The sequence below is a fragment of the Arabidopsis lyrata genome (assembly GCF_000004255.2).
Source record: "Arabidopsis lyrata subsp. lyrata unplaced genomic scaffold ARALYscaffold_8, whole genome shotgun sequence".
Taxonomy (NCBI): Eukaryota; Viridiplantae; Streptophyta; class Magnoliopsida; order Brassicales; family Brassicaceae; genus Arabidopsis; species Arabidopsis lyrata.
In genome coordinates, this window is record NW_003302548.1 from 2,289,513 (window position 1) to 2,316,841 (window position 27,329).

Sequence of the window (27,329 nt, forward strand, 5' to 3'; positions counted from 1 at the left end):
ATTAGATATTAACTAAAATAAACGCACCATAATTACTTATTAAGTAACAACCAATAAATTTCACCAAAAAATAGGTAACAACCAATAAATTCTAAACGCAGTAATTAAAGAATGAGATATTAAAAAAAAAATATCAAATAAGATATAAGAATCTTAAAATAATTGAACATCTAAATAATTTAATTGTTAGTGTCGATTTTAATGCCTTCATTAATGTGGATTTTTTTTTTTTACAGAGAAATATTTCCTAAAGATTATCACATTAATGACTCAGAAAATTAAGGAAGATATGAATTTATGATTTTCGAAATCGTATTGGTAATATCTTTAATTAATATTTTTCAAATTTAAATAATTAATGCCAATGGCATTCATCCGTAAATAAGGTCTAACTCCAGGATTTATTTGCTAAAAGTCATCCAAAAATGTATATATAGATGATTATAAATGCTTGCCAATATTAACACTATATCATTTATAGTTTTATACACCTACAAATCTTCTAACTACACATATTTCAACTATATTACTTATAATATAAAATAATTAAATGAGAATTTTTTTTTATAATATCAATTTAAAAATCCAATAAATTATAAAATATAATATCAAATACATAAAATATAATTTTGCCCCGCGGTGTACCGCGGGTTAAATCCTAGTAATTTACATACTCCGTTACTCTTTATAAATAATTCACAACCCTATTTTATAGAATATTTAATAATATTTTTAACTTAATTTAATTAAAAAAAAGGATTCCACCCATCTCTCCACAACCTCGGCCCAATAATATTTTGGGCATCTAGTTAAACATTTCTCATAAAACTGTTTTAGGGCTTTTTATTTAATATCCACATATTTTTAACTTTTTGGGCCATGATTCATACTAGAAAAATATTTTATGGAGTTTTATACTAAAAAATTTCATAAAAATTGGCCTTTTTGTATTTTTTTTTTTTAAGTGTCGATGAGCTTCCGGCTCGCGCACTTCTGCCCTACTCATTTGGGCCGAACCTATCACCCCATCATCAGACCAATCATGGCTTCTACCATTGAAACTGAAACTTCAAAATCCAGGGGTTGGTAACCATGCCTTTTTGATTGATTAGGACATTGCATAGATATTTAATGGATTGTAGTGGTTGAATCGTAGTGATTTGTAGATAGATTAGTGTTTTTGGTCCGAGTAATAATCAATTTGCAAATATAAGACAATTAGAACAATACTTAGTTTAGAGCAAAGTATAATTAATTACAAAGTAAAATCCAAAATTACAATTGTTTGTATGCAAGTAAAACTTAAAAATTAAGGACATTTGTGTGCATTTTGGTGGCACCATGTGTTTATATTGGCAGCGACATGTGCAAATTTTCAAAATATTTATGCTCATTACTTTTCTTCATGCTCGAATCTTCTCGAAGCATTTTTGCTTTTTCAAACCGAGGAACCAGTTGAGTGCAGGGTCTATCAGTGATCTCATGTTTGCCTCGTCTTCATTTAGCTTACTGATGAGAGAAAATGTCTAGCATGAAAGCATTAATTAAGAAGTCACTCCATGATTGGTAGCCCAATCTGGAGGAATAGTGTTTACAAATAAAATTTTAAAAAATAAACTTTTAGAGTAATGGGTTAGGCAATCTGCCTTAGCATTACAAGAGCGATGAATACTAGAAAGCGAGAAAGAAGGAAACAAAGCACGAAGAAGACCAATCTCATCTAGCTGATTGGGGAAGGCGGACCACTCTTCCGGCGCTTGCACCATCAAAACTAGTTCTGTACTATTTATCTCGAACATTTTGTAGATTTGTCTCGATTCCGACAATACCAAGATAAGTAAATTTTTGGCGGAAAAATTCACTTTTTCATTTTGTTTACTTAAATATTTTTCGAATATAGGTAAAATAGTCATTAAAAATTAAAAGAGGATAAGTATGAAAATGGTCAAAAAGGGGATATTTTTTAAAAAAGAGTATCTATAAAAGGGCATTTCTAACAATTTCTCTTAATTTAATTTAATTTAAATCTTAATTAATTTATTATTTATTAAGATTATTAAAAAATTTCAAAAAACAAACAAAAATTCATCTTCTTCATCTACTAACCATCAGACCACGTAAATAATCTCGAAATTTTGTGGTTGGACGATGAGTAATAAGTCAACTTCCTGACAACGTGGTGAACCTCAAGACTCAAGAGACTTGTCTTATTGAATATGAAGGTCTTCAAAATGCAGTGTTGCAACATCTATGTGGTCTTTACTCTCTACACTCACATCTCATGACATGGAAACAATTATTGTAACTGAGGAACACATGGTCAGACCGAATTTTCCGTGATTGATGTCCAAATAAATCTCATGCAATCACCGCTCTTGAAATTGCACTTACAAATTACAGAGAAACGGCTGGTTTGATCTTAGTCATTGAAAGAAACAACCACACATAAGTAGAGCCCCATAAATTTATTGTCGCACCAATGTGTAATTCTATGGAAGATCCCATTATCTGATGACGGAACCATAAGGGTAGATCGCTTCTAGGAAAACTGACACTAACTATGCAACAATGACATAAAACTGGAGTCGTTGGGCAACTTGTGGAGATTCCAATCTGTGAGATAGGCAGCGACTCAAAACCTGTCATTATATGGTTCAATGGGTTAACCCATTAAAATAATAAATTAATTAATAATTAATAGAAAAAACCAATAATCATATCGTCTTCATCATCATCACCATCACCATCATCCATCACCATTGTTTGGTAGAAAAATTACGGATTCACATTTTTTTGATGGAAAAATTATGAATTTATATTTTTGGCGGAAAATTGGAGATTCTCGTTTTTGTAAAATGTTTGCGGATTAAAAATTTTGGAGAAAATTTACATAGTCGTGTTTTTTGGCGGGAAAAATTGCGGATTCACGTGTTTGGTGGGAAATTTGTGGATTAAGGTTTTTGATGAAAAAATATGGATTTACGTTTTTGGCGGAAAAATTATGGATTTACAATTTTTGTGGGACACTTTTGGGTTTATAATGATGATAGCATCATGATGGTAACTAACATGAATATGGTAAGTTTGATATGATGATGACGATGGTAGTATGGTGTGGTGGCAGAAGCTAAAACGGGGAGGTGACGCGAGGGTTGTTAAAACAAGACAAACACGAGTAAAAACAGAGATGAAGGTGAAGATGGAGCGTGAGGTGGATTAGACGGATCAATGAAGATGGTATTCTCTGTGCGGCCTCTCTCTCTTCCCTTGTCTTGTGCTCAAACTTGTGTATTTCATTTACTTCCAACTCCTTCGTTTCATGCCCTTTTTAGCGTTAACTCTTGGAAGTTGAGTTCATTTAACCGAAACCATTAAGGGGACAGATTTATTACACACACAAACGTAGCTAAGATGCATCATCGTATATAAGTTATCCAAAATTTTCAGAGATTTTTCAAGTCATAACATAATGCTGCTAGTGTTGAGCTTGAGTTCTTGGTAGCTACACAGAGATGGAAATCGTGAAAGGCAATTGGGATCTACTTATTGGTTGCTGAAGCAAAAAATATGCTTTGATAACTTAAAATTCTTTTGTTTGGTCCTGGTTCGCAAAAAGTGATGGATGGTTTTGGAGAGAAGGATAACAAAAACGAAGGATGATGGTGATAGAGAATGGTTGTAAGAAAAGTGACGGAGACCCCAACGAATGGAAAGGTGGAAGATTATATATCTTTTACAGAGAAGATAGTAATATTTACTACAACCATGAGAAAAAACATCAAACCAGAATTGTAACAGTGATTGATATCATGAGCTCGGTAAAAGCTCTAAGCGTCCGGTGCTGCTGGATTGTTCACGTCAACGGGACAAACAGACATTGGTGGATCCTGGAACAAGGAAATAAAAAAGCAATCAGTGAATGTAAAGGATAAATAATAACAAAGGAAAGACCGAAAGAGCTACCACCTGAAGGCGGTTAAAAAACGTCTCCTTCCCTTTGATATATCCAGGTTCCCTCTCCATCTCACGAATTTCGTCAATGTACTGTTCTAGGTCGAACCCAGGTATATGTTCTTTTAACAGTTTAACTGGAATAGATCTCTGCCACTCGTCGTCATTAACAGGCTCTTTAGCCAGTAATTTCTTAAGCAATTTCTGGAACTTTGGTTTCTAAAAAAAAAACAAAATCCAACCTTATTCCACAGAAATTCAATTATCATAGCCTAAAACAAAAAAAGAAAGGGTATTTACTTTGGCAAGGTCCTCCACGTCTGAGGGATTAAAATTGAAATTCATGTTGAGCGCAGGAATTCGTAAGCCTGATTCCGGTTCTGCGGAAATATGAAAACACTTAAATAATTCAAACACTAAAAATTGAGATAAACAACCGTAAAGGTCACAATACCTGAAAGAGCAAGAGTTTTCTCTGAATTTGTACCCATCGGATATGACCTAGAAATCACAAAAACCACACGGATCTGTTCACAGATTGGAAATCGAAACCTAATCCAACGAATCAAAAGGAAATCATATTGTGGTGGAGGAGATACCTTAACGCAGCGGTCGCGTGATGAGGAGATTGCGGATATGACTAAAAACCCTAGAAATCACAAGGATCTGTTCACAGATTAGAAATCGAAACCTAATCCAACGAATCAAAAGGAAATCATACTGTGGTGGAGGAGTTTTAGGAGTTTTATAGGAGTTTTAGGATAAGATAAAATTACAATTACTTGGAGGGTAAGAGACGTGAAGACCAAGTGGCGTGAAGGGGAAGATATGATGGATAATCATCAAAATAAATATCCATTTATAACAGGCCGCAATTTTTTTTGGCAGAAAAAAAAGTATATATTTCATTTTTGAAAGAAACTAAATAAGGGCCGCAAATATAGTAGTATTTGCTTTGGACCCCAGTAATTAATGGACCGGCCATGGGCCAAATATTTCTTTCTTGCACGTTTACTCCAATCAAGAGTTTATATCAGAAAATCTTTTCTCTCCTCTTGAATCTGCTCAAAAGGTTAGAGAAGATTGGATTGAATGGTTGGAAGCCCAAGAGATTGAGGAGGAGGAGGCTCCGGATTCTGTGGTTGGTCTAAGTCAAGAGAGTATTGGTTGGACTGCCCCTCCCATTACTTGGTTGAAATGTAATGTTGCCACTTCTTGGTCCAAAAGGAACAAGTTTGCCGGTTCTGCTTGGGTCCTTAGGGATCATGTTGGTAAGGTTCTACTTCACAGTAGATGTGCCTTGCCTGGTGTTTTGGTGAAACAGGAAGCTCAGTTCAAAGGACTGCTTTGGGCCTTGGAGAGTATGCGGTTTCACAGGGTAGAAAAAGTGATCTTTGCCTTGCAGGAGGATTTTTTGGTTAACGCGGTCTCTAGACCTGCTGCTTGGCCTTCCTATAGATACATGTCTATGGAACTTGGTCTTGTTTTGAGTTCTTTTCGATCTTGGAAGTTCTTTTTGGAAAACTCATTTTCAAACAGGGGAGCCTTGCTTATAGCAAAGAGTGTCACCGACGAGTGTAGGTTGCAATCTTATGTGGCGGTATGTCATCCGACGTGGCTTGATGGGGTGTTTAATGAAGAAAGGTTGTCTTCCTCTGATTGAATCTTAGTTTTTATGTCTATGGCTCGGGTTGTGAGCATTTTCTTTTGGTTGTGCCCTCTCTGTTGAGATGTGGCTTCTTCTTGTGGTGATTCTCACCTCTTGGTATTGTTGTAATGTCCAATCTTACCTCTAATATAAATTCAGTTGACAAAAAAAAAAAGAGCATGATTATCAATGAGCTCTTAATAATGGCTCTTAGAAATATTTAAATAATATATTTGTAAAAGTGATAGTTAAGAGATTGTATTATTAGGTTAAGATTTGTTGTGTGATTAATGGTAGGCTCTTAACATATGGTTCTTAGAAGAAAAAAATATTAATATAAAAATAAAATTTATAATTATAGAAAATTTAATAATAGTTGCAAATTAAAAAAATTAAAACATACATGAGATACAATTTAATCCATAAATAACATAAAACACAATTGTTTTAAACTTGATTTTTGAAATTTTTTGTCCATATATGCTCGACCAAATTCTTCAATTGTTGATGCATACCACTCTAATATATAAGCACTCTCTTTCTCTCTCGTTCTCTTTGATGTCTCTCTATCTCTTAATCTGGGAGTTCTCATTACACTCGCTCATCCATGTCTAAATGGAGATTCTAGAACTCCTCATCATGAATCGTTGTTGTGTACATGATTTGTCTATATGCAGATCAACAAGTAAAAAAAGCAAAAGGTGAGAAAAGAGACAGATTAAGAAGATAGATTAGCTTTGAAAGCAAAAACATCATCAAAAATACAAGTGCCTCATTGTTAACCTGTAGTAATGAAGAGAGGCATCTCAAAATGTAATGAAAAAGCGAAAAAACATCCTTTCTACCCCTCACCAAAATCTTGAATATTTCTTTAAGTTATTTTTCTTCGACGGTTCTTCACTTCATATCTCTCTTTGCACATATCTGATAACCAAGCTCTTGGACTCACCAGCTGCATTATCAGTGACTTAAAGCACATCAGACAATTTGATACAATCAAGTGACAATGAGTGTACCCATTTGAACAAAAACCTTGAGGCGATACACACAACATGGGTTAGTAAAATGCCTTCCGGTGCACCGTAAAACCATCATTGCAGAGTGTTCACTATATGTTGAACCCGAAAAACCCGACAGTACTATTGAAGGAAGCAAATGAATCATTCACAATTCATGGGGATTGAACCATATCTTGAATGTTGCTAGGATCGTCGTAATTACTCGGTGTTTCAATGATTTAAAGCAATAATGCGTTACCATTCCTAATTATTCAGCTAACCAATCAATCTATGTTCCTAACAGAGTACAACAACTTAACAAGGTTAATTCATAATCAGGCATCAAAATCCCTAATTGAAAACCCCATCACCTAATCCACAAATCGATCTTAAAAGAGCTTCAATTAGAAATATTACTCATAGTCTAAAATGCTGCAAATGAAGCATGTTTCTGAGATCCTACTCTGTGTTATTACCATTCCTAATTTTTGAAGCAAAACCCATAAATCTAAGCCAATCAGTTTCTAAGACGAGAGAGAGAGGGAAGATTTTGTACATTGCCCATGAATTTCTTGATATTGGTACTGTTGGCGAATGTATACATAGGGACGATGGGAACAGCGGCGTAGACACCGAACTTGACGATCTCTAGAACTCCTCGCCGATTTCGCAACCCAACCTCTCCGAATATAACAACCGAAGACGCCGACGACAAACGGAGTCGATGGAGATGATGGGCTAACGGAAGAACGACGGCTGGAGTTCATTCACAGTCGATTTCTCGAAATCGCGAAGGTTTCTCCGTTTTCGTGATTTGAGAGAGAGAGAGAAGAGAAAGAACACGTGGACGTCTCTTTAGTTTGATTTTGTTTCTTAACTAAGAAACGTAAAGATTTGTTTCTTAGTATAAATCAAGCTTTCTCATTTAATTTAATTCAATATTATTGTTAAGATTTGGCTAAGAAACCCCCGTTAACGATGGTCTAATGTTTCAATTAGAAACTTTATTTTTCGCAGCATATCCCATAATGTATCAAATGATCTGTTACAAAGAACTTACGTACAATTAAATCGTAAATTTATTATTAAAAAAAATTATGTTATTTATTATTTAGTTTCTTACTTTCAAACATGAAATAACTTTTATCGATCATATAGAGATTGTTTAGTATGCTCTAATAACAAGAAATCCAAGTCTTAGATTATTAAAATTGGATACTTTTTGTATTCACCATTTAACGTAAATGCAGGTAGCTAAGGATACCCCTTTTGGTAGCTAAGGATACCCCTTTTTGTTTTTTTTTCTTTATTACTTGATGTATTGCATTTTTGGTGTCTTTTGTCCTTTGTTTAGTTTTTGTTTTGATTCGTTTGTCGCGTCGTAGTCTGTCTTTTGCGTCTTTTTGGTCTTGTCTTGAGTCTTTTATAGGTTCTAGGTGCTTGTGTGGGATTTGGAAGTTTTAGAGCGTTATTGGGCTTGTTCGGGCCAAAAAGATGATCGAGAGAAGAAGTAGTTGACTAGTGGCTGTGGATCGATCGATCCAAGGAGTGGATCGATCAATCTGAAACGTGACGTCGAAGAAGTTGAACCTCAGTGGCTGTCGATCGATCGATCCCGTTTTCAAGCAACAAGGCAGCACAACTCCAGTGGCGAGGGATCGATCGGTCCATGCACATGATCGATCGATTCACCCCCAGACGACCAAGCCGGATTTCCTTTACCGGATTTTATCTGCTATTTTCTGTAATTGGGTATAAAAAACCCCTAAGACTTATTTTCACATTCACGTTTTATTTTCTGCAATATTTCTGGGAGTTTTTCTGTAAGAAACTATTCTGAATTAGAGATTCATCCTCTTTGACAATTTGGAGATGATTTTTAAACGTTATTTCTATTTTATTCAATTGAATCATATTTTCCTTTATATCTCTTTGTCTTATTTCTTTTGCAATGAGTGAGTAGTCTTCCAATTGGGTTTTAGTGTTCTAAGTAGAAAGTCAATGAATTAGTGAATAGATTGTCATTAGGAATTGTCCATCCATAGATCCTTCGATTTACATTTTCTTAATGCTAGAATAGGATTGATCACCCTGTTTTAGAACATAGATTTTTCTATGCATCAAAAGTGTTCAATAGAATGTCTGAACGAATGTAAATTGAGCTGTGTGTTTCTAGCCAACAAGAGTTGACGTTAGAAGGTATTGTGAACCAAATGAACCAACCTTATAATGCGAATTTGATTAGGAAACTACAAACGAGAATTTAATTATTGAGTAGTCAAATTTAGTATTAATTTCTTGAGAGAGAGTTAGTCTAAATTTGTGTTCATAGTTGAGAACGGTTTTTCATAACTGAATTCTTTGTTTTGATTATTACGCTAGTCATTGTCGAAATACCCTAATACCCAATGCCTTTAATTCATAAGTTTAATCGTCTATTTATTTGCATTTTTCTTTTACAAATTTGAAAACCAAAAAAACAAACTTTCGCTTTAGCTAAGAACGTACGAGTTTCGAAAATTTTTAATGTACCATTGGTTCTTATGTAACAACTTCGAATATACTATATTTCAGTTAAGTGTATCGAATAACTACTCGAACAATCACTACTTCAAATCAATGATTTTGATACAAAGATTTGAGACTCTATATAAAGCCAAAGAGACAAGATACGTCCTAATCCTGAATCTAGCTAGATAAGTTGTCAAACTTATTCTAATTAAAAGATAAAAATAATTTAAAAACTTAATGAAAAAGAACTCTTGTTGAACACGTACAACGACACCGGACACTAGCTCGTGTTCAAGGACTCAAAACACTCAATGATGCGCAGCATCATAGTATGATGATTATGGTATGATGATAATGACGAAGATGATGATGGTAATGATAGTATGATGCTATGATATGTGATGATGAAATTGTGTTTATAATTAGTAAATTGATGGGTAAATAGTTAATTCATTAACCCGTTAGAACCCAACTCATTTAACTCATTAAATATTTAAAAGATTAGGATTGATGAGTCGGGTCGATGTCGATCGACCCATAAAACTTGGTCCATTTTGACACCCCTAGTGACGATATCATTTCAATGAAAACACAAGGCTCTTCTTTGGTCTATAGAAATATGCAGAATGTACAATTAGGTAATTATTATACATGACAATCCCAAGGCTATGGATCAAAATCAAAATAGGTAATTATTATACATATAAACATTGAGTTACAATATCACATTCACATCTCCATGTTCTTAAACTTCTATTTTTTGGGTTTTTTTTTTTCCACACATTGTTGTCTAGAAACTCTTAAAAAATAGGGTTCTAGAAATCAAATTTCATTTTGTATTTTGATTTTGATTTTGATCCACTAAAGGATTTGTGGACTGAAAGAAAAAAAAACACGAACTAAACTTGTTTTAATCAAGTTTAGTACACATGCTCTTGGAAATTCAGAAGCTCTGTGTTAATTCCAAAGTTGTGGTGGTACTTTGTTGTTTTACCAATTTAGAGTACTGTGTTGTTTCAGATCTTATTTCTCTTATACCAGTGCCTTCAAGATTCAATTCTCTTATGGTCCGTACAACATCTGGGAAACGTTTGATCCCATTGCAACCAGAAAGATTAAGAACTTGGAGACGTTCTAGCTTATCAGTACTTGGTATGCTCTCCAAGCTTGTGCAATCTTGAAGATCGATTTTCTCAAGGTGACATGCTTCCGAAATTTCTTCAACTTCAACTAGTGTCACTAAATGCCCAAGCTTGATTCTCTTTAACATCGAGAAACTCTGAAAAAAAGGAAAACATGGAAAGATGAATCATTTAAATTACTTAATGCAATATTTATGAAAATTTATGCGTGAACACATGTTACTTTATAGTAGCAATCTTAGTAAATGACAATCGCGATAATTAGTTATCGAAAATGTCATTGTAGGATATTTTTCTAGATGGTATTCCTATGTACACTTATAAACGTTAATTAGATATTCTCTTATCTTTTTGATGTGAGGTTTCTAATATTCTTGGACGCAATCAATGCACTATCTCTAAAATGGTGACATTCCCTTACCTTATAATATCCTCCAAATCCCCAAAGTTTAAGTTTGTGAAATTGACAAGCAAATCCTTGGTATATAACCGGCGGCTTTCTATGAAAGTGTTGGGGCAAGGATTGCACTGCATGGTCATGATCCATACAGGAATCCCTTAGATCACTAGGTACAGACTCATGGACGCAACTCTTATGGTCGAATTCCGGGAGGTTCTGAGCATCAGATAGGTATATGTGAGATGCACGCATGATAGACTCCTTCTGATTGGTATCTCTTTTGTCCTGAAAACAAACCAAAATATTAGAAAAAATTGTCAATCATTAGGAAATTCGCGAAATCTATGTATATATATGAGAATGTGACATACGAAAACGGGATGTTCATAGTCATTTCCACAGGAGATCAAACAAAAAGTTGTGTTCTTCGAAGTATTAATACAAACATCGATAATGTGCATTGGGCCTTCAAATCGTGTTTGACGGTCCTGGGCATCATGGCAGATCTTGAGCAAAGCCGACTCCATTTCAGTCATGTTCTTGCCCTTGAGCTCCTCGGCATATGAGATGAGAGTAGACGGGTTGCCATCAGAACTTTCAATCACTCTCATTGAAAGATCTAGAAGATTCTGCTCTATCACTCCATTCCCAAAGGCACATCTTGTCAATAGCTTCAGAGCATCTTCATCACTTAGACCTTTAAGCTCATAAATCTCATTCATCTGGCACTGCTCAAGAACTGATTTATCTCTTGAGGTTATGATGATCAAGCTCCCTGGTGCAAACTGATCAACCGCTCCAAGAAAAGACATAGCGTCTTGAGCATTTCGTACATCATCTAGAACAACAAGAACCCTTTTTCGGCGATGGCATGGCTCGGAACCAGAGTTGTTAAGGTCAAACTCTTCCATTGGAGTCAGACAAAAGAAATCACTGGGCAAAGGTTCAAGTCTTTTCTCACTATGTTTTGTGTGGAAATCTTTGACGAAGTAAGTAGCATCATACCCTCCACCCATTCGTCGAAAGACTGCTCTAGCCAGTATAGTCTTGCCAATGCCAGGCTTGCCGAAAATGCCTATAGTGCGAAGGCCCCATGGTTGCTTGCATAGCAAGTTTTCTATATCCAATTGCCGGCTGTGGATCCCAATCTCTTCCGTAGGGTTAAGTATCTCAAATATTGCTTCCGAGATCTCCTCCACAACTTCGGATTCTTCGCTGAAATTAAAGAAGAAGTTATGTTAAGGTTATTAGTCTATGTATTTCAGAATTTACATATACAGTACTTCAAATTTTCTTTAGCATGGTTTTTGGGAAAATCTTATAAAAACCTTCAAAGTGGCCACCATTTTCACTTTAAACCTCTAAAGTTTTGAACTTTTACAATAAACCATCAAAGCGATAACTTTGCTAGGCCACTTTGTGGTTTATTGTTGACACAAGCTGTGCAATGCATAGTTTTTTTGTTGGCTTTTAAATATAAGTTTTTGGTGTCATAAAACCGGTGTTATTATTGGTTTCAAGCATGTACAACCCCAAATTGCCGCAAATAGTGTTTACCGATCCATATCAAACCCTAAGCGAATTTCTCAAAATCTTTAATAAAATACAGAGTTCTAAATTCATTATGAAATAATATAGGCGAAGGGCTAGTGGCCTCTCATCTCTTATATTTTATGTTTTGTTCGAACGTCCCATCGTGACATTTATACAACAATAAGATTTCTATAAATATTTTTTAATCGAAGAGTATTATTTTTATAGCAATAATCGAAAGAGTTATGAGCCAAATCTATACGTTTTTATGTTGGACAACAATTGTTTCCCTTTTAAGCAAAAGTCAAATTAGGGGTTAAAAGGAATTTCAGTAAAGTTGTTGTATTGACATACCTGAATTCCTCATCATACTCATGGCCTTTTAGTTCTGCTATTTTCGCAAGCGTGCGGTCAGAATTAAGGCAACTTCCTCCAAATTCATGTCGTATATGTATATATATGAAAGCTATCTTGAGTAAACAAATAATAATAATTAAGGCAACTTCCTCCAAATTTCGGACAGAATTAATCATTTAAAGTAAATATGTATATTATTTCTTATTAGAAATTGTAAACGCATGAGACGTGCGGTCAGTTCCTATTGACCAGTTCTGTTTGGTTAATTCAATGATTTGATCGGTTCTATTTGGTTAATTCATTGGAGAATTGAAGAACCGAAATTATATATTTTTTTGAATATAATGTTGATTAGATTCAAGAAAAAATATCGTTTTGGTACATCAAATGCAGAAGTTGCTGAATTGTTTTTGAAAATGAAGATATATGAATTTGTTAAGTGCCTCTAGATGAGAACCATGCTTGGAGGTTTGGTTCATACCGTCTATCACCTTCCTTTCGAATGACCGAGAGTTTATTTCGAACTTGCTTTTCCATCCACTTGACGAGTTTGGTTGCTGGAGGCGGCTGCTCACCATGCTTCCTTCCATTACGCTCCAGCCAAATCGAATGTACCGTTAGGTGGAAACTGTAGCGAGCTAAGAACGTATGGATTCTGTAGTGTTGAGTTTTTGAGATGACGTTGCCAATCTGTGGAGAAGTGACGTTGAAGCAGTTGTTTTGCGAGAGCAACCCAGAGCTTCTACGAGTAGTGGCAGCTGAAAAACAGATGGTGGTCTCTTGTCTCGTTGTGAGTATTACATAATACACAAGTTGATGTTGAGCCCGTGTTCAATTTCATCATTCAATCTGCAGTTGAGAGTCGATTGAGTGTTTTGGTGTCGCATGCATGAACCATACTCCCTTATACCAAGCAACTTTAATTACTCGCGCGATGTTGTCCCTGTGTGGTTCCAAGTGTCTTTAGTAGAGAAATATGCTCTGTTCGTAGCGTAATGAATCATCTTTTGAGTTCAACTACAGTAAATGTACAGTAAAATAGTAGCGTATGTAATCCAACGGTTAGGATATTAATTGCCTTCCAAACGATATCCTTGATTCCACTCCCTAGTCCCTACAGACGCATTATATCGAACAAATAAAGGTATAACAAAGCAAAAATTACATCATTGTTGACCCATCATATAATTAAGAAATTCGTATATAATTCTGAACGAACCTTTGAGCGGTATCTGCCCGACCAGACGAGATTTTTTTTTTGTTTTTTATTTTTCCTTTTTTGCTCTCCGGTTTCTGGCAAGTCTAAATGGAACTGGAACTGCGAGAGGGGTCTCGTTTTCTTTTATTTTCTTTGTTTCCTATTTTTTTTTGTTCTGTCTATGATTCTTCGGGGTTAGACTACTTTCAGTGGCGATTGGAGGTTAGGGTTTGGTTTACGGCGGTGTGAGAGTAAATCGCGACTAAACGTTCAGGTTTACAAAAGTAGATTAAGCATATATCGAGTTTTGAATTCAAGAACAAAGAGAACAAACAATTTCAACTCTTACTATATATGCCCGACTCTTACGTACTATATATCTCCCATAAGTATTATCGAAATCATAGTTTGCTATTTAATTTCTTGCAACATCATCGTGCCAACATCAAAAACAAACTCTTACTAATTCTAGCTTGATATATTGTATTTGGATTTGATGTGCATTCGTTTATTTGCGGGTATTATTTTTTTACACACCCCTCGATGAAGGATATTACAATATGTGGATCGGCTCTGGTGATCAACGTCTGTGCTAAATTATGTACCAAACCTTGGTTCACAATGTCAATATGGTTTATATCAAAATTGGCCTACATAAAACTAAATTTTGTACCAAACTAAACCAAGAACATCATAAGTTATGCTGTTTAACTAATGAGGTCTACAGATTTTTAAATGATGATCTTGAGTGATTCTCCACATGGAAAAGAGCCGTTGATTTGGTAAGTCTAAAGAATAAGTCTAAAGAGACGACTCTACAAAAAAAACAATATCCCACGCGTTTAAATATTTCTTCAAATCAAAAGATTCGTATATCCTAGCCGTTTGCAAATTTAAATTCAAAGACGCGGCAACAAATTTGTATATGAAATATATTTTTGTATTTGCAATATACTACACCAAATATCAACTTTCTAGGTGTCAACCGTCCCAAAATGTGTTCTTATCCGATGGAATTAGTCAATTCAATTAATAAAATCTTGTTAGATTAGATAGTCCCTCCCCGAAAACCAATATTTGTTGGATTTTTTTTTAATTATTTTTTGTTGGATCTATATAACAAATGAATGACATTATGAATTTGTGTTTCTCGAACTATATTTTCAATGAGGCACATTCCATCCTCTTTCCTTGAAATTATGATTAGGCCCAATTATGATACATTCGTTATCCCATATTTAAAGAAAAGTTAGTTAAATAGCCATGAGTTGTAAAAAAAAAAGCTATAAATATGGATTACTTAGATATATAAGTAAATGGGAAAATCATAATTAAAAATCATTCTATTTGCACGATTCAACTAAAATATTATTAATATTTGCACATATTTGATACAATAACGAGCTATAAATTAGATATGACTTTTATCTGCATCATACCCATGATAGACAGTTTTACACTTAATACTCGAGACCACAACGGACGGATCTACCTGCAACATTCTGAAACTTTTGATTTGTCTTGCATTATTAATTTTCAAGAATGTGCACTCTCTAGAAATCGAACCCCAAACATAGTGTAGAAGCCTTTAAACCCTGAACGACTAGGCTAAAGAGCTTCCACAAATTTAGGGTATTTAGTTAATAATGTTTCTTAAAACAAAGTTATTTACCTAAACAAGAGCACATTTGAGTTATTGAGTACTCAATTTTTAATTTTAGTTAGGTTTAATGCCCCTTAAATCCAAGATAATGTAGAAGAATACTGTTGTACATTTGTTTCCAAACAATTAGACAATAATTTTAGACCAAATCAACATAATTTTTAATTTAAAATCTTTTATCTAACTTGCAAAAAATGCAAGTTAAACCAACAAAACCGGATTTAACTCGCACTATAAGCTCCCACCATCACCGTCAAGTTTGTTAATTTATGATAAGTTATATATTAAATCAAAGTCTTCACGACGAAGATTACACATATACTCTTTAAAATTTAGAAATTTAATGAACTTAACAGTAAAAACTATTGAAAAAATGCATACAAAAGTCATGATATTGCGGATTAAACTTGAATTTGTGGGTTTAACCTATATTTTTGTAAATGTAAGGTAAACTCGCAAAATATATATCACGAGTTTTATTTTGCAGAAAATTATATTTTACAACTAGTTTGTCATTTTCTAAACCGAGTCTTCTAAACCGATGTAGTTGATGTATAGAAAGAATTACATGTAGTTAAAGATGATGTATAGAAATAGTCTCAGTTTATTTATATATTTAGTTACTAGCTAGTGTTCATTATTTTATAATAACTTAGTTATATACACTTGTAGACGGCCGACTTGTTCCTGTAATCCTTCCGACTTGTCACGTTGCCACTAAACATCGAATTCTACAACTCTTGAAATTTGTTTAAAGAATCTCAAGCTGAAATTTTAGAAAGATAATACCAAGTCAGATAGACAAGTGTATATAGTCTAATAAAGTTCTTGTGTTAGAATTTGTCATCAGAAATAAATTATTAACATTGTAAGAACTTGTCTCCAAGAATAAATTATTTACTATAGTTGTACAAGAAGAACGTGGTCGATCGAATTGACTAGATATATATATGATATATATATATATATGACGTCTAATAATATGATCTTTTGCAAATCAGTCGTATAATTCAATTTCAATCTAAGTAAACAGCAAACTCCAAAAAGAAAATTCACGATGGTGACAGCTTCGGACGTCAAAGTAGGACCAGAAGTGTTTATCAATTTCCGAGGAGTTGAGCTGCGCAAGACCTTCATCTCCCATCTCCATACAAGATTGCGACGGGATGGAATCAATGCTTTTATAGATTCTGATGAAGCTCCTGGCAGAGAACTCAAAAACCTTTTCAAAAGGATTGAGGATTCAAAGATCGCGCTGGCGGTTTTATCGAGTAGGTACACCGAGTCACATTGGTGTTTGCAGGAGCTAGTTAAGATGATGGAATGTAGTCCGAAAGGTGAAGGATGCAATAACAAGTTATTGGTCATTCCAATCTTCTACAAGCTGAAGATATCTACAGTGGCAGAGCTTGATGGAGATTTCGGTCGTAATTTGTGGGATCTCTGGAGGTTGCCTGGTCGCGGTCGTGATCGAGACAACCGGATTGTTAAGTGGAACGAGGCTTTGCAGGATGTTCTCAGCAGAAACGCCTTGGTATTGCCAGAAACTGGGTATGGATTAGTGTTAGGAATTAAACAATATTTAGTTTTACTTTTGAAATTTCTTTAGTAGAAAATCTTAGTATTATAAGTAGAATCGAAATGAAGGAAGACGAGCACGCTAGTTATGTTGTAAAGTTATTCTTAGGAGACATTATACTCTTATCGTTCGTTAGATGGAAATATTCGCCGTTAGAAGAAATAGCTAGAATTTTTTTTACGAAAAAAAAGAAATAGTCAATAGCTAGAAGATTATTTGCAATTATTATACACGAAAAATATTAGAAAAGGTTCATATCGAAAAAAGATTAGTAAAAGTTCATTGAAACTTGAAAGATAAGAAAATGTAGATTATAGTCAATTTTAAATTATTACAACACATCTTACCAATACCAATCATTTCCATAATTCAAATTAATCAAAGAAAACGAAATAAAAAATTTATTACGTTCAAGGTTAATGATGATTAATAAAAGGATAAAAAAATACACTCTTTTTGGTTTTGTTTTTTGAAAAATCATTTTTGAATTGACATATTTTTTCAAAGTAAATAGACTAAGATTAACTATAAATATTAACCTAAAATAAAATTGTAACAGTAATTTGAATTTTATTTTTATTTTTTTTACTATAAACATCACTTATATTTATTTTACTATCAATATAATTTTCAAATAAAATTTTGAGATATGAAATTCTTACCAAAAGTTTTTTTTTCAATAAAGAGATGAGATTATAATAGATTAACATACCCATATTATGAATAAACTTTATCTTATATTTATTTTAAAAAATTTATAAATTTTTTTTCTATTTTGTTCTTCATCATTTAATTTTGTTCTAATGTTCCTCATTTGATAAGGAACATAGATGAATGATGTGGAAAACAAATTACTCTTAAGTGTGGTAAAAAATATAGAATATAGATGAATATCATATTCCTCCTCATTTGTTTTCTAAATTATGGTTACAATTAAAGTTTTAGAGCTTACATGCATATATATATATATACCATTTATAAATATAGGTGTGTAAAACTAAAGTTTAAAACCATTAATCTTAAATCCGGAAAAAATGAATGGGAAGATTTTCTGAAGGAATATAACTAAATAAGTCACACTCCTCCTTATTCTTTTTATAAATCATGGTTACCAATTTTTTTTCAAGAAAAAAAGATTATGGTTACCAATTAAAAGTTTTATTAGAGTTTACATGTACGTACGTATACCATTTATTAATATAGATTTTTTTTTTTTGGTTGACACCATTTAATATTGGTGTATAAAATTACAGTTTTTTTGGTTGACACCATTTAATTGACCGCCTAAAATTATATAGATCTTGTTTAATGTATTTTTTAAATTTTAATTACAGTTTTATTTATATATATATATATATAGTTATAAATATTTATATATTGTTTAATATAAATATAAATAAATGTTTTATCTAGTTTTTGTTTATAATTTCATAATTTTTAGTTATATATAACTTTTATATATAATATCATGTTTATAATGTTTTATGTTATAAACGTCTAAACCGCCTAAAAATTGTCTAGGCCCGATTAGACGTTCTAGGCGCTATGCACTGGATCACCGCCCGCTTAGCGCTTAGCGCTTTCTTGAACAGAGATTAATATAGATGTACATAAAACTAAACCTCCAAACCATTAATCTTAAACTCTAATCCTGAAAATGGATGGGAAGAGTTTTCTCAAGGAATATAACTAAATAAGTCACGTCTCGGATAGTCATCCCTCTCCATCATTACTCTTTTTGTTTTGCAGCAAGGAAGACGATTTCTTGTCTACGATCGTCGCACATGTTAAAAATGCCCTAAGCCAAATTACACCGCAAAGAGGACAAAACCCTAAACCACAGAAAGGGGGAGGAGGAGGAGGAAACCCTAAGCCCCAAAAATTTCTTAGCAGAGCATCAAACATTACTGAACCAGAGGATCAACGCCTTAAGCAACTGGAAGTAAAGTTGAATGTGGAGTGCAATGACAACGAAACTCGTATTGTTGGAGTCGTCGGGATGCCTGGAATCGGAAAAACCTATCTCGCCAGGAAACTCTTCGTCAAGCTTAAGAAGAAGATCAACCATTGTGTGTTTATCGAGTTCGAGCGTGAGAAGTCAGAGGAGCAAGGATCAGAGTGGCTAGAGAAGAGGCTTGTGGAAAGTTTACTGGATATTAAAAATTGCACTGATACAAATGCACTTGTGGTTTGGAAGGATAGCTTAATCAACAAGAAAGTCACGATTGTTTTAGATAACGTGAGTGAGAAGAAACACATCGAACCCCTTCTCGGTAGATACGGCTGGATTAAGAAGGGGAGCAAGATCGTCATCACGACACGAGACAAGTCATTGACCGAGGGATTAGTCTCTGATCTCTATGAGGTCCCTGGGTTGAATGAGAGAGACGGCTTAGAGCTCTTTAGGGCTCAAGCCTGTTGTACTCTTGATGGAAATTTCATGGAGCTGTCTAGAAAGTTTGTGGATTATGCAGGAGGCAACCCATTAGCTCTCGAGCAATTTGGTAAGGAGCTTCGCGGGAAAGATGTGGTTCACTGGGAAACAAGACTTGGAACACTGGCACAGTGTTCCAATCCAACGATCAGAGAGAAGTTAAGAAGCTCTTATGATGAACTAAACGAGCTGCAGAAGGATGCGTTTCTTGATATAGCTTACTTCTTTAGGTCACAAGATGAGAGCTACGTTAGAAGTTTACTTGATTCTTGTGACCCTGAATCCGCGGAATCTGGACATGAATTTAGAGATCTCGCAGACAAATTCTTGATTGGCGTGTGTGATGGTCGAGTTGAGATGCATGATCTCTTGTTTACAATGGCCAAGGAGCTTGTTGAAGCCACTGCAGATAAATCAAGACTGTTGCTGTCGAATTGTGCAGAGTTGAGAAATAAAGAGGTGAGATAAGAAAATTAAAAATTTTATATACTGGTAGAGTTTTATATATATTAACTTGTTGTAGTTGTCACTTGATCAACAGGGAAGAGACAAGGTTAGAGGAATTGTTTTAGACATGTCTAAAATGGACGAAACGCCATTAAAGAGAGAAGTTTTTGTCGGTATGAGTAGTCTACGGTACCTGAAAGTGTACAATTCTCTTTGTCCTCCTCACTCTGAAACTGAGTGCAAGTTAAACTTACCTGATGGACTTGAGTTTCCAAAAGATAATGCTGTCCGATATCTTCACTGGGTCAAATTCCCAGGGACGGAACTTCCATCAGACTTTGACCCCAATAATCTCATCGATCTTAAGTTACCTTACAGCAATATTATCACTGTATGGAGTAGTTATAAGGTTTGTTTTTTTTTTTTTCCAGTTTAAACTAATTGAGCTTGCATAGTGTATGGGACTTATGGTGTTTGATTATGTTTGGTTTTCACAGGTTGCACCTAATCTGAAGTGGGTTGATCTCAGCCACTCGAGTAACTTGAATTCTTTGATGGGTTTACTAAAAGCACCAAATCTTTTGAGATTAAACCTTGAAGGCTGCACAAGTTTAAAGGAGTTACCTGATGAGATGAAAGAGATGACAAATCTTGTTTTCCTGAACTTAAGAGGATGCACAAGCCTCTTGTCTCTACCAAAGATCACTATGGATTCCCTCAAGACTCTGATTCTCAGTGGCTGCTCAAAATTACAGACATTTGACGTGATTTCAGAACATCTAGAATCTCTATACTTAAACGGCACATCGATAAATGGACTTCCTCCAGCCATTGGTAATCTCCATAGACTTATCTTATTGAATTTGAAAGATTGCAAAAATCTTGCAACTCTTCCTGATTGTCTTTGGGAGCTTAAATCTCTTCAAGAACTCAAACTCTCTCGCTGTTCAGAGCTCAAAATGTTTCCTGATGTTAAGAAGAAAGTGGAAAGCTTGCGGGTTTTACTGCTTGATGGAACATCAATAGCAGAGATGCCAGGCAATATTTTTGACTTTTCTTTGCTACGACGTCTATGCTTAAGCAGAAATGATAATATCCGCACTCTTCGATTTGACATGGGTCAAATGTTTCACCTGAAGTGGCTCGAGTTAAAGTGGTGTAAGAATCTCACATCTCTTCCCATACTTCCACCAAATCTTCAGTGCTTAAATGCACATGGCTGTACTTCCCTAAGAACAGTCGCCAGTCCGCAAACCCTTCCTACACCAACAGAGCAGATTCATTCCACCTTTATTTTCACTAACTGTCACGAACTAGAACAAGTCTCAAAGAATGCTATCATTTCTTATGTTCAGAAAAAAAGCAAGTTGATGTCAGCTGATCGATATAATCAGGTATTAATCTTCTGTTTCTCAAGTTCTCTATTATCTATCTACAAATATCCACATTTTATGATTTTCCTTTGGCATTACTTAAAATTTTCAGGATTTTGTTTTTAAATCCTTGATTGGTACTTGCTTTCCGGGATGTGAAATACCTGCATGGTTTAACCACCAATCATTGGGATCAGTCTTAACGCTGGAACTTCCTCAAGATTGGAATGCAGCTGGTAAAATAATAGGGATAGCTTTATGTGTTGTAGTCTCGTTTAAGGAGTACAGAGACCAAAACAACAGTCTCCAAGTGAAGTGCACTTGGGAGTTTACTAATGTATCATTGAGCCCCGAAAGTTTCATGGTTGGTGGTTGGTCTGAACCAGGCGAGGAGACACATACGGTTGAGTCAGACCATACTTTCATTAGCTACACCTCTTTGCTTACTATCAAGAACCGTCAACAGTTTCCATCAGCTACAGAAATTTCCCTTGGATTTCAAGTGACAAATGGTACAAGCGAGGTCGAAAAATGCAAGGTGATAAAGTGTGGCTTCTCTTTGGTGTATGAGCCTAATGAAGCTAATAACACATCTTGGAAGGAAACTCCAAGGATGGAGGATAATAGACAAGACCGGAGAAGCTCTTTTAAAACTGGAGAAGGTGATGACTGCCCCAGTGGAACTCCAACAACAGCGGATTCTAATAAGGGGAATGGTTTTCTCAGTAGTTTCTGGAGAGACATATCTATTAAAAAAAAAGGGTTATAATCTCACGGTCATGAGAGTAACCGCAATGCATCTCAAACAAAACATCACATTTTCTTTGAAGCTCTGTTTCAAGATACTCTGGTATGGAATATAAATTACTCTAAGTTTGAAGATTGCAAACCAGATTGACGTGGGTATGACTTATGAGGAAGTACATCCAAATGAAGTGTCAGAAAAACAATCTTACAGGAGAGGCAAGAAAGCCATAAGCATGGGTCTTCTTCCTCTTCACACCCATTATCTTCTCTGCTAATATCTTTTGCTTCTGATGTTTAATTTGATCAAATCATTTTTGAGGGGAAGAAAGTGCTCAAAATGTTTTTGTAACCTGATTCAAGATTCTCAATACGAATTGAGTCAAATTCAAACTCGGTTTAGTGTGATTGACTCTGTTTTTATAAGAATCTCAACCATCGGTTTGTAATCTGTTGTGACAAATTTTTCATTAAATTTAATAATCTGGCCATCTTTCCTGTGGTTTAACTAGCTTGATAATGTGGCATGTAGAATTTGATGAAATCTCTCATCAAACATACCAAAACAACATTGTGAGACAATGGAAGCTCGATATTTAGTTTAGGTTCATCGTCTTATTCGTTGTGACTCGATCCACTGTGAATGTTCAGTAATTATTTTACCATTTCTATCCTGGTGGCATATGCACAAATAGTTAATGGTTTCCCATTAGCACATTCAGTCTCTCCCATTGAAAAGTCGAAATGCTTATGCTGACCACATCTTTACCAAAGTCACACCTTCTGAATAGTTTCAAAGCATCTTCTTGGTTTTATAGATGCTGGAGTTATGGGATGAACCTGAAAAGGAAGTTAGAAGCTCAATTAGTAGCTAGGCCCATTCGGCTGTTAACGGCATTCACAACAAACATAGTGAGAGAGAATTGATATTAGTATACAAAGAGACACTTATCATTGTACGGCGGAAATAGACCAATCTCTGTACGTCCCGTGCAACTGCTGTGACAGCTAGTGAAATTGGCCAAGTTTGACCAAGGGAACTTGTATATCGTATGCATCATTTGTCTTCTTTCAATTATGAACCAGATATCTGAGAGAGAGAGAGACAAACAGAGAATCAAAGCAGGGTCCAATCGTACCAAATGATATTCGATCTTAAGTTAGAGGACAACCATGCAATGACGGAACAGAAGCAGAACATGATCAAAATATAAGGATTTGGCTATCAAAATATATTCAGTTTAGGTTCATCGTCCTTTTGGTGCACTGAAGTTATCAAGTGTTCTTTGATGTTTTCACAGGAGAATTACGTAGAGAAATTGATCTTGTATCATTTGGTCTGGAACAACATATTGGCAGTTCAAACTCCAATTGGGACTCAATTACTGTTTGGACCTGTTAAAGAGATACGAATTATGGACTTGTAGCTGTTTACAAACTAAATGTTTTCTTCAGTTTTCACTTGTCAATTAATATAATATATAGAAGATATTAAACAAAATGATTTTATATATTTATACAACTTATTGATATATAACAATCAAGATGAGTTTTATAATTATTTCCATAAATTATTATAACTAGGTACATGCTATATAATGAGTTTTGTCCAATATTAATTTTAATTGGATATATATTGACCCAAGCCATTAGGTTGATCTCGATCAAGTTTAATCTTCAACAACTCAGGATTTCCATATCTTATTAGTTTGATGCCATTAATGTTCTTACCATTCGATTCCCTAGTCTTCCGTACAACTTCTAGACAAATTTTGGTCACAACGCAACCACCAGAGAGATTAAGGAGAAGTTGGAGATGATGCTCTAGCTGATCGTGATCATGCGAGTTCGAGAAGCTTTTCCAACGTTTCTGAAGTCCACCAGCAAACCCTTGTAGTAGAACATGATGCTTTTGGTGTAAGTGTCCATACAAAGATCTCATCAGAGAGTTATAATCCAATCTGTAAACCTTTAGATTACTAGGCAGAGACTTGGAGATGCGGTTGTAAATGCCGAATCCAGGGTTCTTCTGAGAATAAGATCGAAATTCGCATTCAGCGGACAAGTCGGATGGGGTCAGAAATATTGTATTGCTGTCTCTAGTGGCCTGAAAAAAACATGGAAGAGAAAGATAAGAGATGATCAACTGATTACGACAAGTCAATTAGTACGTTATTTGATTACTGACTTTTAAATACAAGTTCAATATTTTAGTTAATATTTGACTCTATTACATAAGTCCGTTTTTAGATTATTTTGAAAACTTTTTTCTTTTTTCAGCAAAGTTCATATAGATTTGAAAATGTTACAAAATGGATTAATTTAGGTATAAGAGTACTATTACATACCAAAACCGCATTGTGATCTGACTGGAGCTCCTTATTTTCGTGTACTTCATCGTCTTCTTCACAGGGGACAATGCGCAAATATGTGTTCTTCTCAGTGTCACAAGATCCATCGTCGGCAACGAGTACATCACAATCATCAGGAAACGTCCAACTGATTTTTTCCACTGCCTTGCCCTTGAGCTTCTCGGCAAATGAGCGAAGAGTACGTGGGTTCCCATCAGAACATTCAACCACTCTCTTTGAAAGATCCAGAAGATTCTGCTCTATCACTCCATTCCCAAAGGCACATCTCGTAAACAGCTTCAGAGCATCTTCATCATTTAGACCTTTTAGCTCATAAATCTTATTCATATGGCACTGCTCAAGAATTTTTCTCTTTCTGGAAGTTATGATGATCAAGCTCCCTGGACCAAACTTATCACATCCACCAAGAAATGACTTCGCGTCTTGAGCATTTTGCACATCGTCTAGAGCAACAAGAACCCACTTCTTGCGGTGGCTTGGCTGTGAATCAAAACTTTTTAGGTCAAACTTTTCCATTGAAGTTTTACCCAAGTATTTAGGAGGCAAATACTCAAGTCTCTTCTCAGTATATTCTTTGTGAAAATCTTTGATGAAACAAGAATCATCATAGCCATGAGAAATTCGGCGAAAGAAGGCTGTAGCCAGAGTTGTCTTTCCGATGCCAGGCTCACCAAAAATGCCTATAGTGCGAATGCCCCATGGTTGATTGCATAGATAGTTTTCTACTATCTCCTTTAGTAGTGACTGGATCCCAATCTCTTCCGTTGGATAGAGTTGCTCAAACACATCATTGGCGATTTCTTCTAGAAATTCAGATTCACTGCAAACACATTTTTAAAACGTTTATGTAAGGCTCTTCTAATATAAAACTTAAACAAAGTTATATCTTTTCATAATGATGATTTTGAACAGATATCTAGATTTTTTTTTTTTTTTTGGTACCAGACAGATATCTAAATTTTTTTTATTGAAATAAGCTCTATATCATTGCAATGGAATATGTATTTAAATTTTAAAGAAATGTTTTAGAATTTTTAACCCAGAACTTATCAAGCTGTTAAGCAAGGCTCTCCCCTTGAAGATCTTCTTTTATAGCCATTAAAATAAGAAAAATATCATTGCAATGGAATTCGGATTGTATTTCAACTTTCAAGATATGTTTTAGGATTTATAACTTCTTTAATAGCCAGTTGGGTTATATATATAACCCCCTTTCTTTTCTTTTTTTTGATAAGAGGGTTATATATACTGGGTATACTGCGGCCGAATATGTTTTAGTAAGACAATTTTAAAAATTTGTACCAAAGAAATAAAACCAAAAGACTGATGAGAGCATGCCAAGCAAGGGAAAGTTGACGATCTATTTAGCCTTTCTCACAATATAGTCCCTAAAACAAATCATATGATTCAATAAACTATATAGACTATAGCATACTTGCGAGTTTGACAAAAAAAAAAAAGATTATACTTGCGATAAAAAAAGAAGAAGTAAAGAATATAAACTAAACTATTCTGACGAGGTGTGCAATACCCTCCCATGTAGTTTACCGTCCAATCCACGGCCATGCATGGTGTATTGGTGTTTAAAAAATTAATTATTAAAAATCCTCAAAAGTTGATCTAAATATTTTAATTCAAAGCGTACTTAAAAGTAATCGATTTGTTTAACAAAATAATACATTGAGAACTAGGCAGAAAAATATTTATAAACGATTTTAAAATAGAAGAATTTCCCTAAAATATTAATTTTTTTCTATATTAAAAAAAAGTGAACTTTGAAATTTTGAACAAATAATATTTGGTTTGTTTCTGTGTGTTCAAGGGGAAAATATCTCTCTTAGAACTATATACTAATTAAGTAATTCTAGGTCTATGATTAGAAAAAGAGATATTAGTTGGTAGAAGAAAACCTCGGCCTATTTGTAATCCCTATAGGTAAGGTACCTCCGTTTTTTTTTTTTTTTAACGAAGCCTATACCTTCGTTTACAATCATATTCATGGCCTGGTCGCCACTTAATCCTCGATCTTTGGATTGCGTCAAACTCTTCACCAAACCTCTCCATATGTTGATTCACGGACGAAATACTGACTCCATAGAACACCGGAACAACCACAAAGTCGTTGTTGTTACGGTATGAGTACTCGAGAATCTGTTTTTCCAAGAATGACACATGAAGTGCATAGTTTTTGGAAAAAACCACCACCACCACCCTTAATTTGGAGAATTCTTCAGGTCCCATCTCCCTCTCGACAGCTTCATCATGGCTGCTTTTACCGTCAACGAACGCAGAGATGATTCCTTGTCGGTTGAAAGCAGCGATGAGGTAGCTGATGAAAGAGGAGACTGATGAATCATTTTTGTTGAAACTGATATAAACGGTGTGCTTAGCCTCATCGTTGCTGTTGTTGTCCATATAAAGAGTTTGAGCATCAAATCACAAGAGATACCTTTTGTGCTTTCGATATTTTAGATTGTTCTACCATTGATGATTCCTTGGTTGTGAAATGACCAAAAGTAGTTTTTTTTTTCCCTATGAGTTAAAGATCTTCTACTTGAGGGAGGTTGATTATATAGAAGCAAAACAGATATTTAATATTAACATTTCTTACAAATTTACATTAACTAAAATTTTAAGCAACTAGAACTTTAAAGAATAAATCTTTGATTATTAATGTTTTTAGAGTGGTCATATTTACTTCAAAATATTTTATAGAAAAGTAAAATATATTTTTTTTTACAGCAAATTTTCAATTATTTTTAAAAGTTAAAATTTTTCTTTATATTTTTCACATCTAGAATAAGACTGATTTTATACACGTAGGTATATAAAAAAGAAGTGTTACCTCGATCAATATGTAAATATTTTATACACGTAGCTAGGTAGGGCTGGGCACATAAAAAAAAGAGTTACTTTCAACGTGTAAATATTTTTGTGTTAATAATATTGTACTACTATCCAAATTCAACCATACAGTGG

The 27,329-nt window shown here is 34.5% G+C and overlaps 5 protein-coding genes and 1 long non-coding RNA gene across 9 annotated transcripts; 2 read left to right on the forward strand and 4 right to left on the reverse strand.

Annotated features, from left to right (window-relative positions):
- Positions 1-3,641: 3,641 nt before the first annotated feature.
- Positions 3,642-4,671, reverse strand: LOC9301339 (ankyrin repeat domain-containing protein 2B). Of its 4 annotated transcripts, none has more exons than XM_021016256.1 (5): positions 4,551-4,671; positions 4,439-4,478; positions 4,252-4,331; positions 3,967-4,170; positions 3,642-3,887 (listed from the first exon to the last, which is right to left on the reverse strand). In XM_021016256.1, the coding sequence occupies exons 2-5, from the start codon at positions 4,440-4,442 to the stop codon at positions 3,828-3,830; spliced, it is 348 nt and encodes a 115-aa protein (XP_020871915.1). In that variant the 5' UTR covers positions 4,443-4,478; positions 4,551-4,671; the 3' UTR covers positions 3,642-3,827. The 4 variants fall into 4 exon arrangements, with proteins under 4 accessions (XP_020871915.1, XP_020871913.1, XP_020871914.1 ...); XM_021016254.1 differs by having other exon boundaries at positions 4,406-4,478; XM_021016255.1 differs by having other exon boundaries at positions 4,439-4,452; positions 4,551-4,670.
- A 1,630-nt stretch (positions 4,672-6,301) lies between these two features.
- Positions 6,302-7,559, reverse strand: LOC9301340. The gene is made up of 2 exons (XR_002329900.1): positions 7,154-7,559; positions 6,302-6,551 (listed from the first exon to the last, which is right to left on the reverse strand). It is a non-coding gene; the product is annotated as an uncharacterized LOC9301340 (long non-coding RNA).
- Positions 7,560-9,785: 2,226 nt separating this feature from the next.
- On the reverse strand, positions 9,786-12,583 carry LOC9301341 (probable WRKY transcription factor 16). The gene is made up of 4 exons (XM_002865221.2): positions 12,538-12,583; positions 11,022-11,865; positions 10,672-10,935; positions 9,786-10,387 (listed from the first exon to the last, which is right to left on the reverse strand). Exons 2-4 carry the CDS (start codon positions 11,664-11,666, stop codon positions 10,052-10,054), a joined length of 1,245 nt encoding a protein of 414 aa, XP_002865267.2. The 5' UTR covers positions 11,667-11,865; positions 12,538-12,583; the 3' UTR covers positions 9,786-10,051.
- Positions 12,584-16,422: 3,839 nt separating this feature from the next.
- On the forward strand, positions 16,423-17,346 carry LOC110225899 (protein PHLOEM PROTEIN 2-LIKE A5-like). The gene has a single exon (XM_021016225.1). It carries the CDS (start codon positions 16,459-16,461, stop codon positions 17,008-17,010), a length of 552 nt encoding a protein of 183 aa, XP_020871884.1. The 5' UTR covers positions 16,423-16,458; the 3' UTR covers positions 17,011-17,346.
- Positions 17,347-18,676: 1,330 nt separating this feature from the next.
- LOC9301342 (disease resistance protein RPS4) lies at positions 18,677-22,480 on the forward strand (the record flags this gene model as incomplete). Its single annotated transcript, XM_021016223.1, has 4 exons — positions 18,677-19,873; positions 19,956-20,270; positions 20,359-21,255; positions 21,347-22,480. Coding segments are annotated over 4 exons (3,066 nt in total), but the record flags the coding sequence as incomplete, so codon positions are not given.
- Positions 22,481-23,469: 989 nt separating this feature from the next.
- On the reverse strand, positions 23,470-26,906 carry LOC9299587 (probable WRKY transcription factor 16). The gene is made up of 3 exons (XM_021016224.1): positions 26,329-26,906; positions 24,327-25,170; positions 23,470-24,085 (listed from the first exon to the last, which is right to left on the reverse strand). Exons 1-3 carry the CDS (start codon positions 26,763-26,765, stop codon positions 23,600-23,602), a joined length of 1,767 nt encoding a protein of 588 aa, XP_020871883.1. The 5' UTR covers positions 26,766-26,906; the 3' UTR covers positions 23,470-23,599.
- Positions 26,907-27,329: the final 423 nt, after the last annotated feature.

Coding starts and splice junctions, on each gene's coding strand:
- LOC9301339 (XM_021016254.1), bottom strand. CDS start 4,442: ATGGGTACAAATTCAGAGAAAACTCTTGCTCTTTCAG. Junction 4,332..4,405: donor GAAAACTCTTGCTCTTTCAG/GTATTGTGACCT, acceptor ATATTTCCGCAG/AACCGGAATCAGGCTTACGA. Junction 4,171..4,251: donor ACGTGGAGGACCTTGCCAAA/GTAAATACCCTT, acceptor TTTTTTTTTTAG/AAACCAAAGTTCCAGAAATT.
- LOC9301341 (XM_002865221.2), bottom strand. CDS start 11,666: ATGGGTGGAGGGTATGATGCTACTTACTTCGTCAAAGATTTCCACACA. Junction 10,936..11,021: donor ACTATGAACATCCCGTTTTC/GTATGTCACATT, acceptor GTTTGTTTTCAG/GACAAAAGAGATACCAATCA. Junction 10,388..10,671: donor GATTTGGAGGATATTATAAG/GTAAGGGAATGT, acceptor CCTTTTTTTCAG/AGTTTCTCGATGTTAAAGAG.
- LOC110225899 (XM_021016225.1), top strand. CDS start 16,459: ATGGTGACAGCTTCGGACGTCAAAGTAGGACCAGAAGTGTTTATCAAT.
- LOC9299587 (XM_021016224.1), bottom strand. CDS start 26,765: ATGGACAACAACAGCAACGATGAGGCTAAGCACACCGTTTATATCAGT. Junction 25,171..26,328: donor GAATATGATTGTAAACGAAG/GTATAGGCTTCG, acceptor ATGTGTTTGCAG/TGAATCTGAATTTCTAGAAG. Junction 24,086..24,326: donor CAGATCACAATGCGGTTTTG/GTATGTAATAGT, acceptor TGTTTTTTTCAG/GCCACTAGAGACAGCAATAC.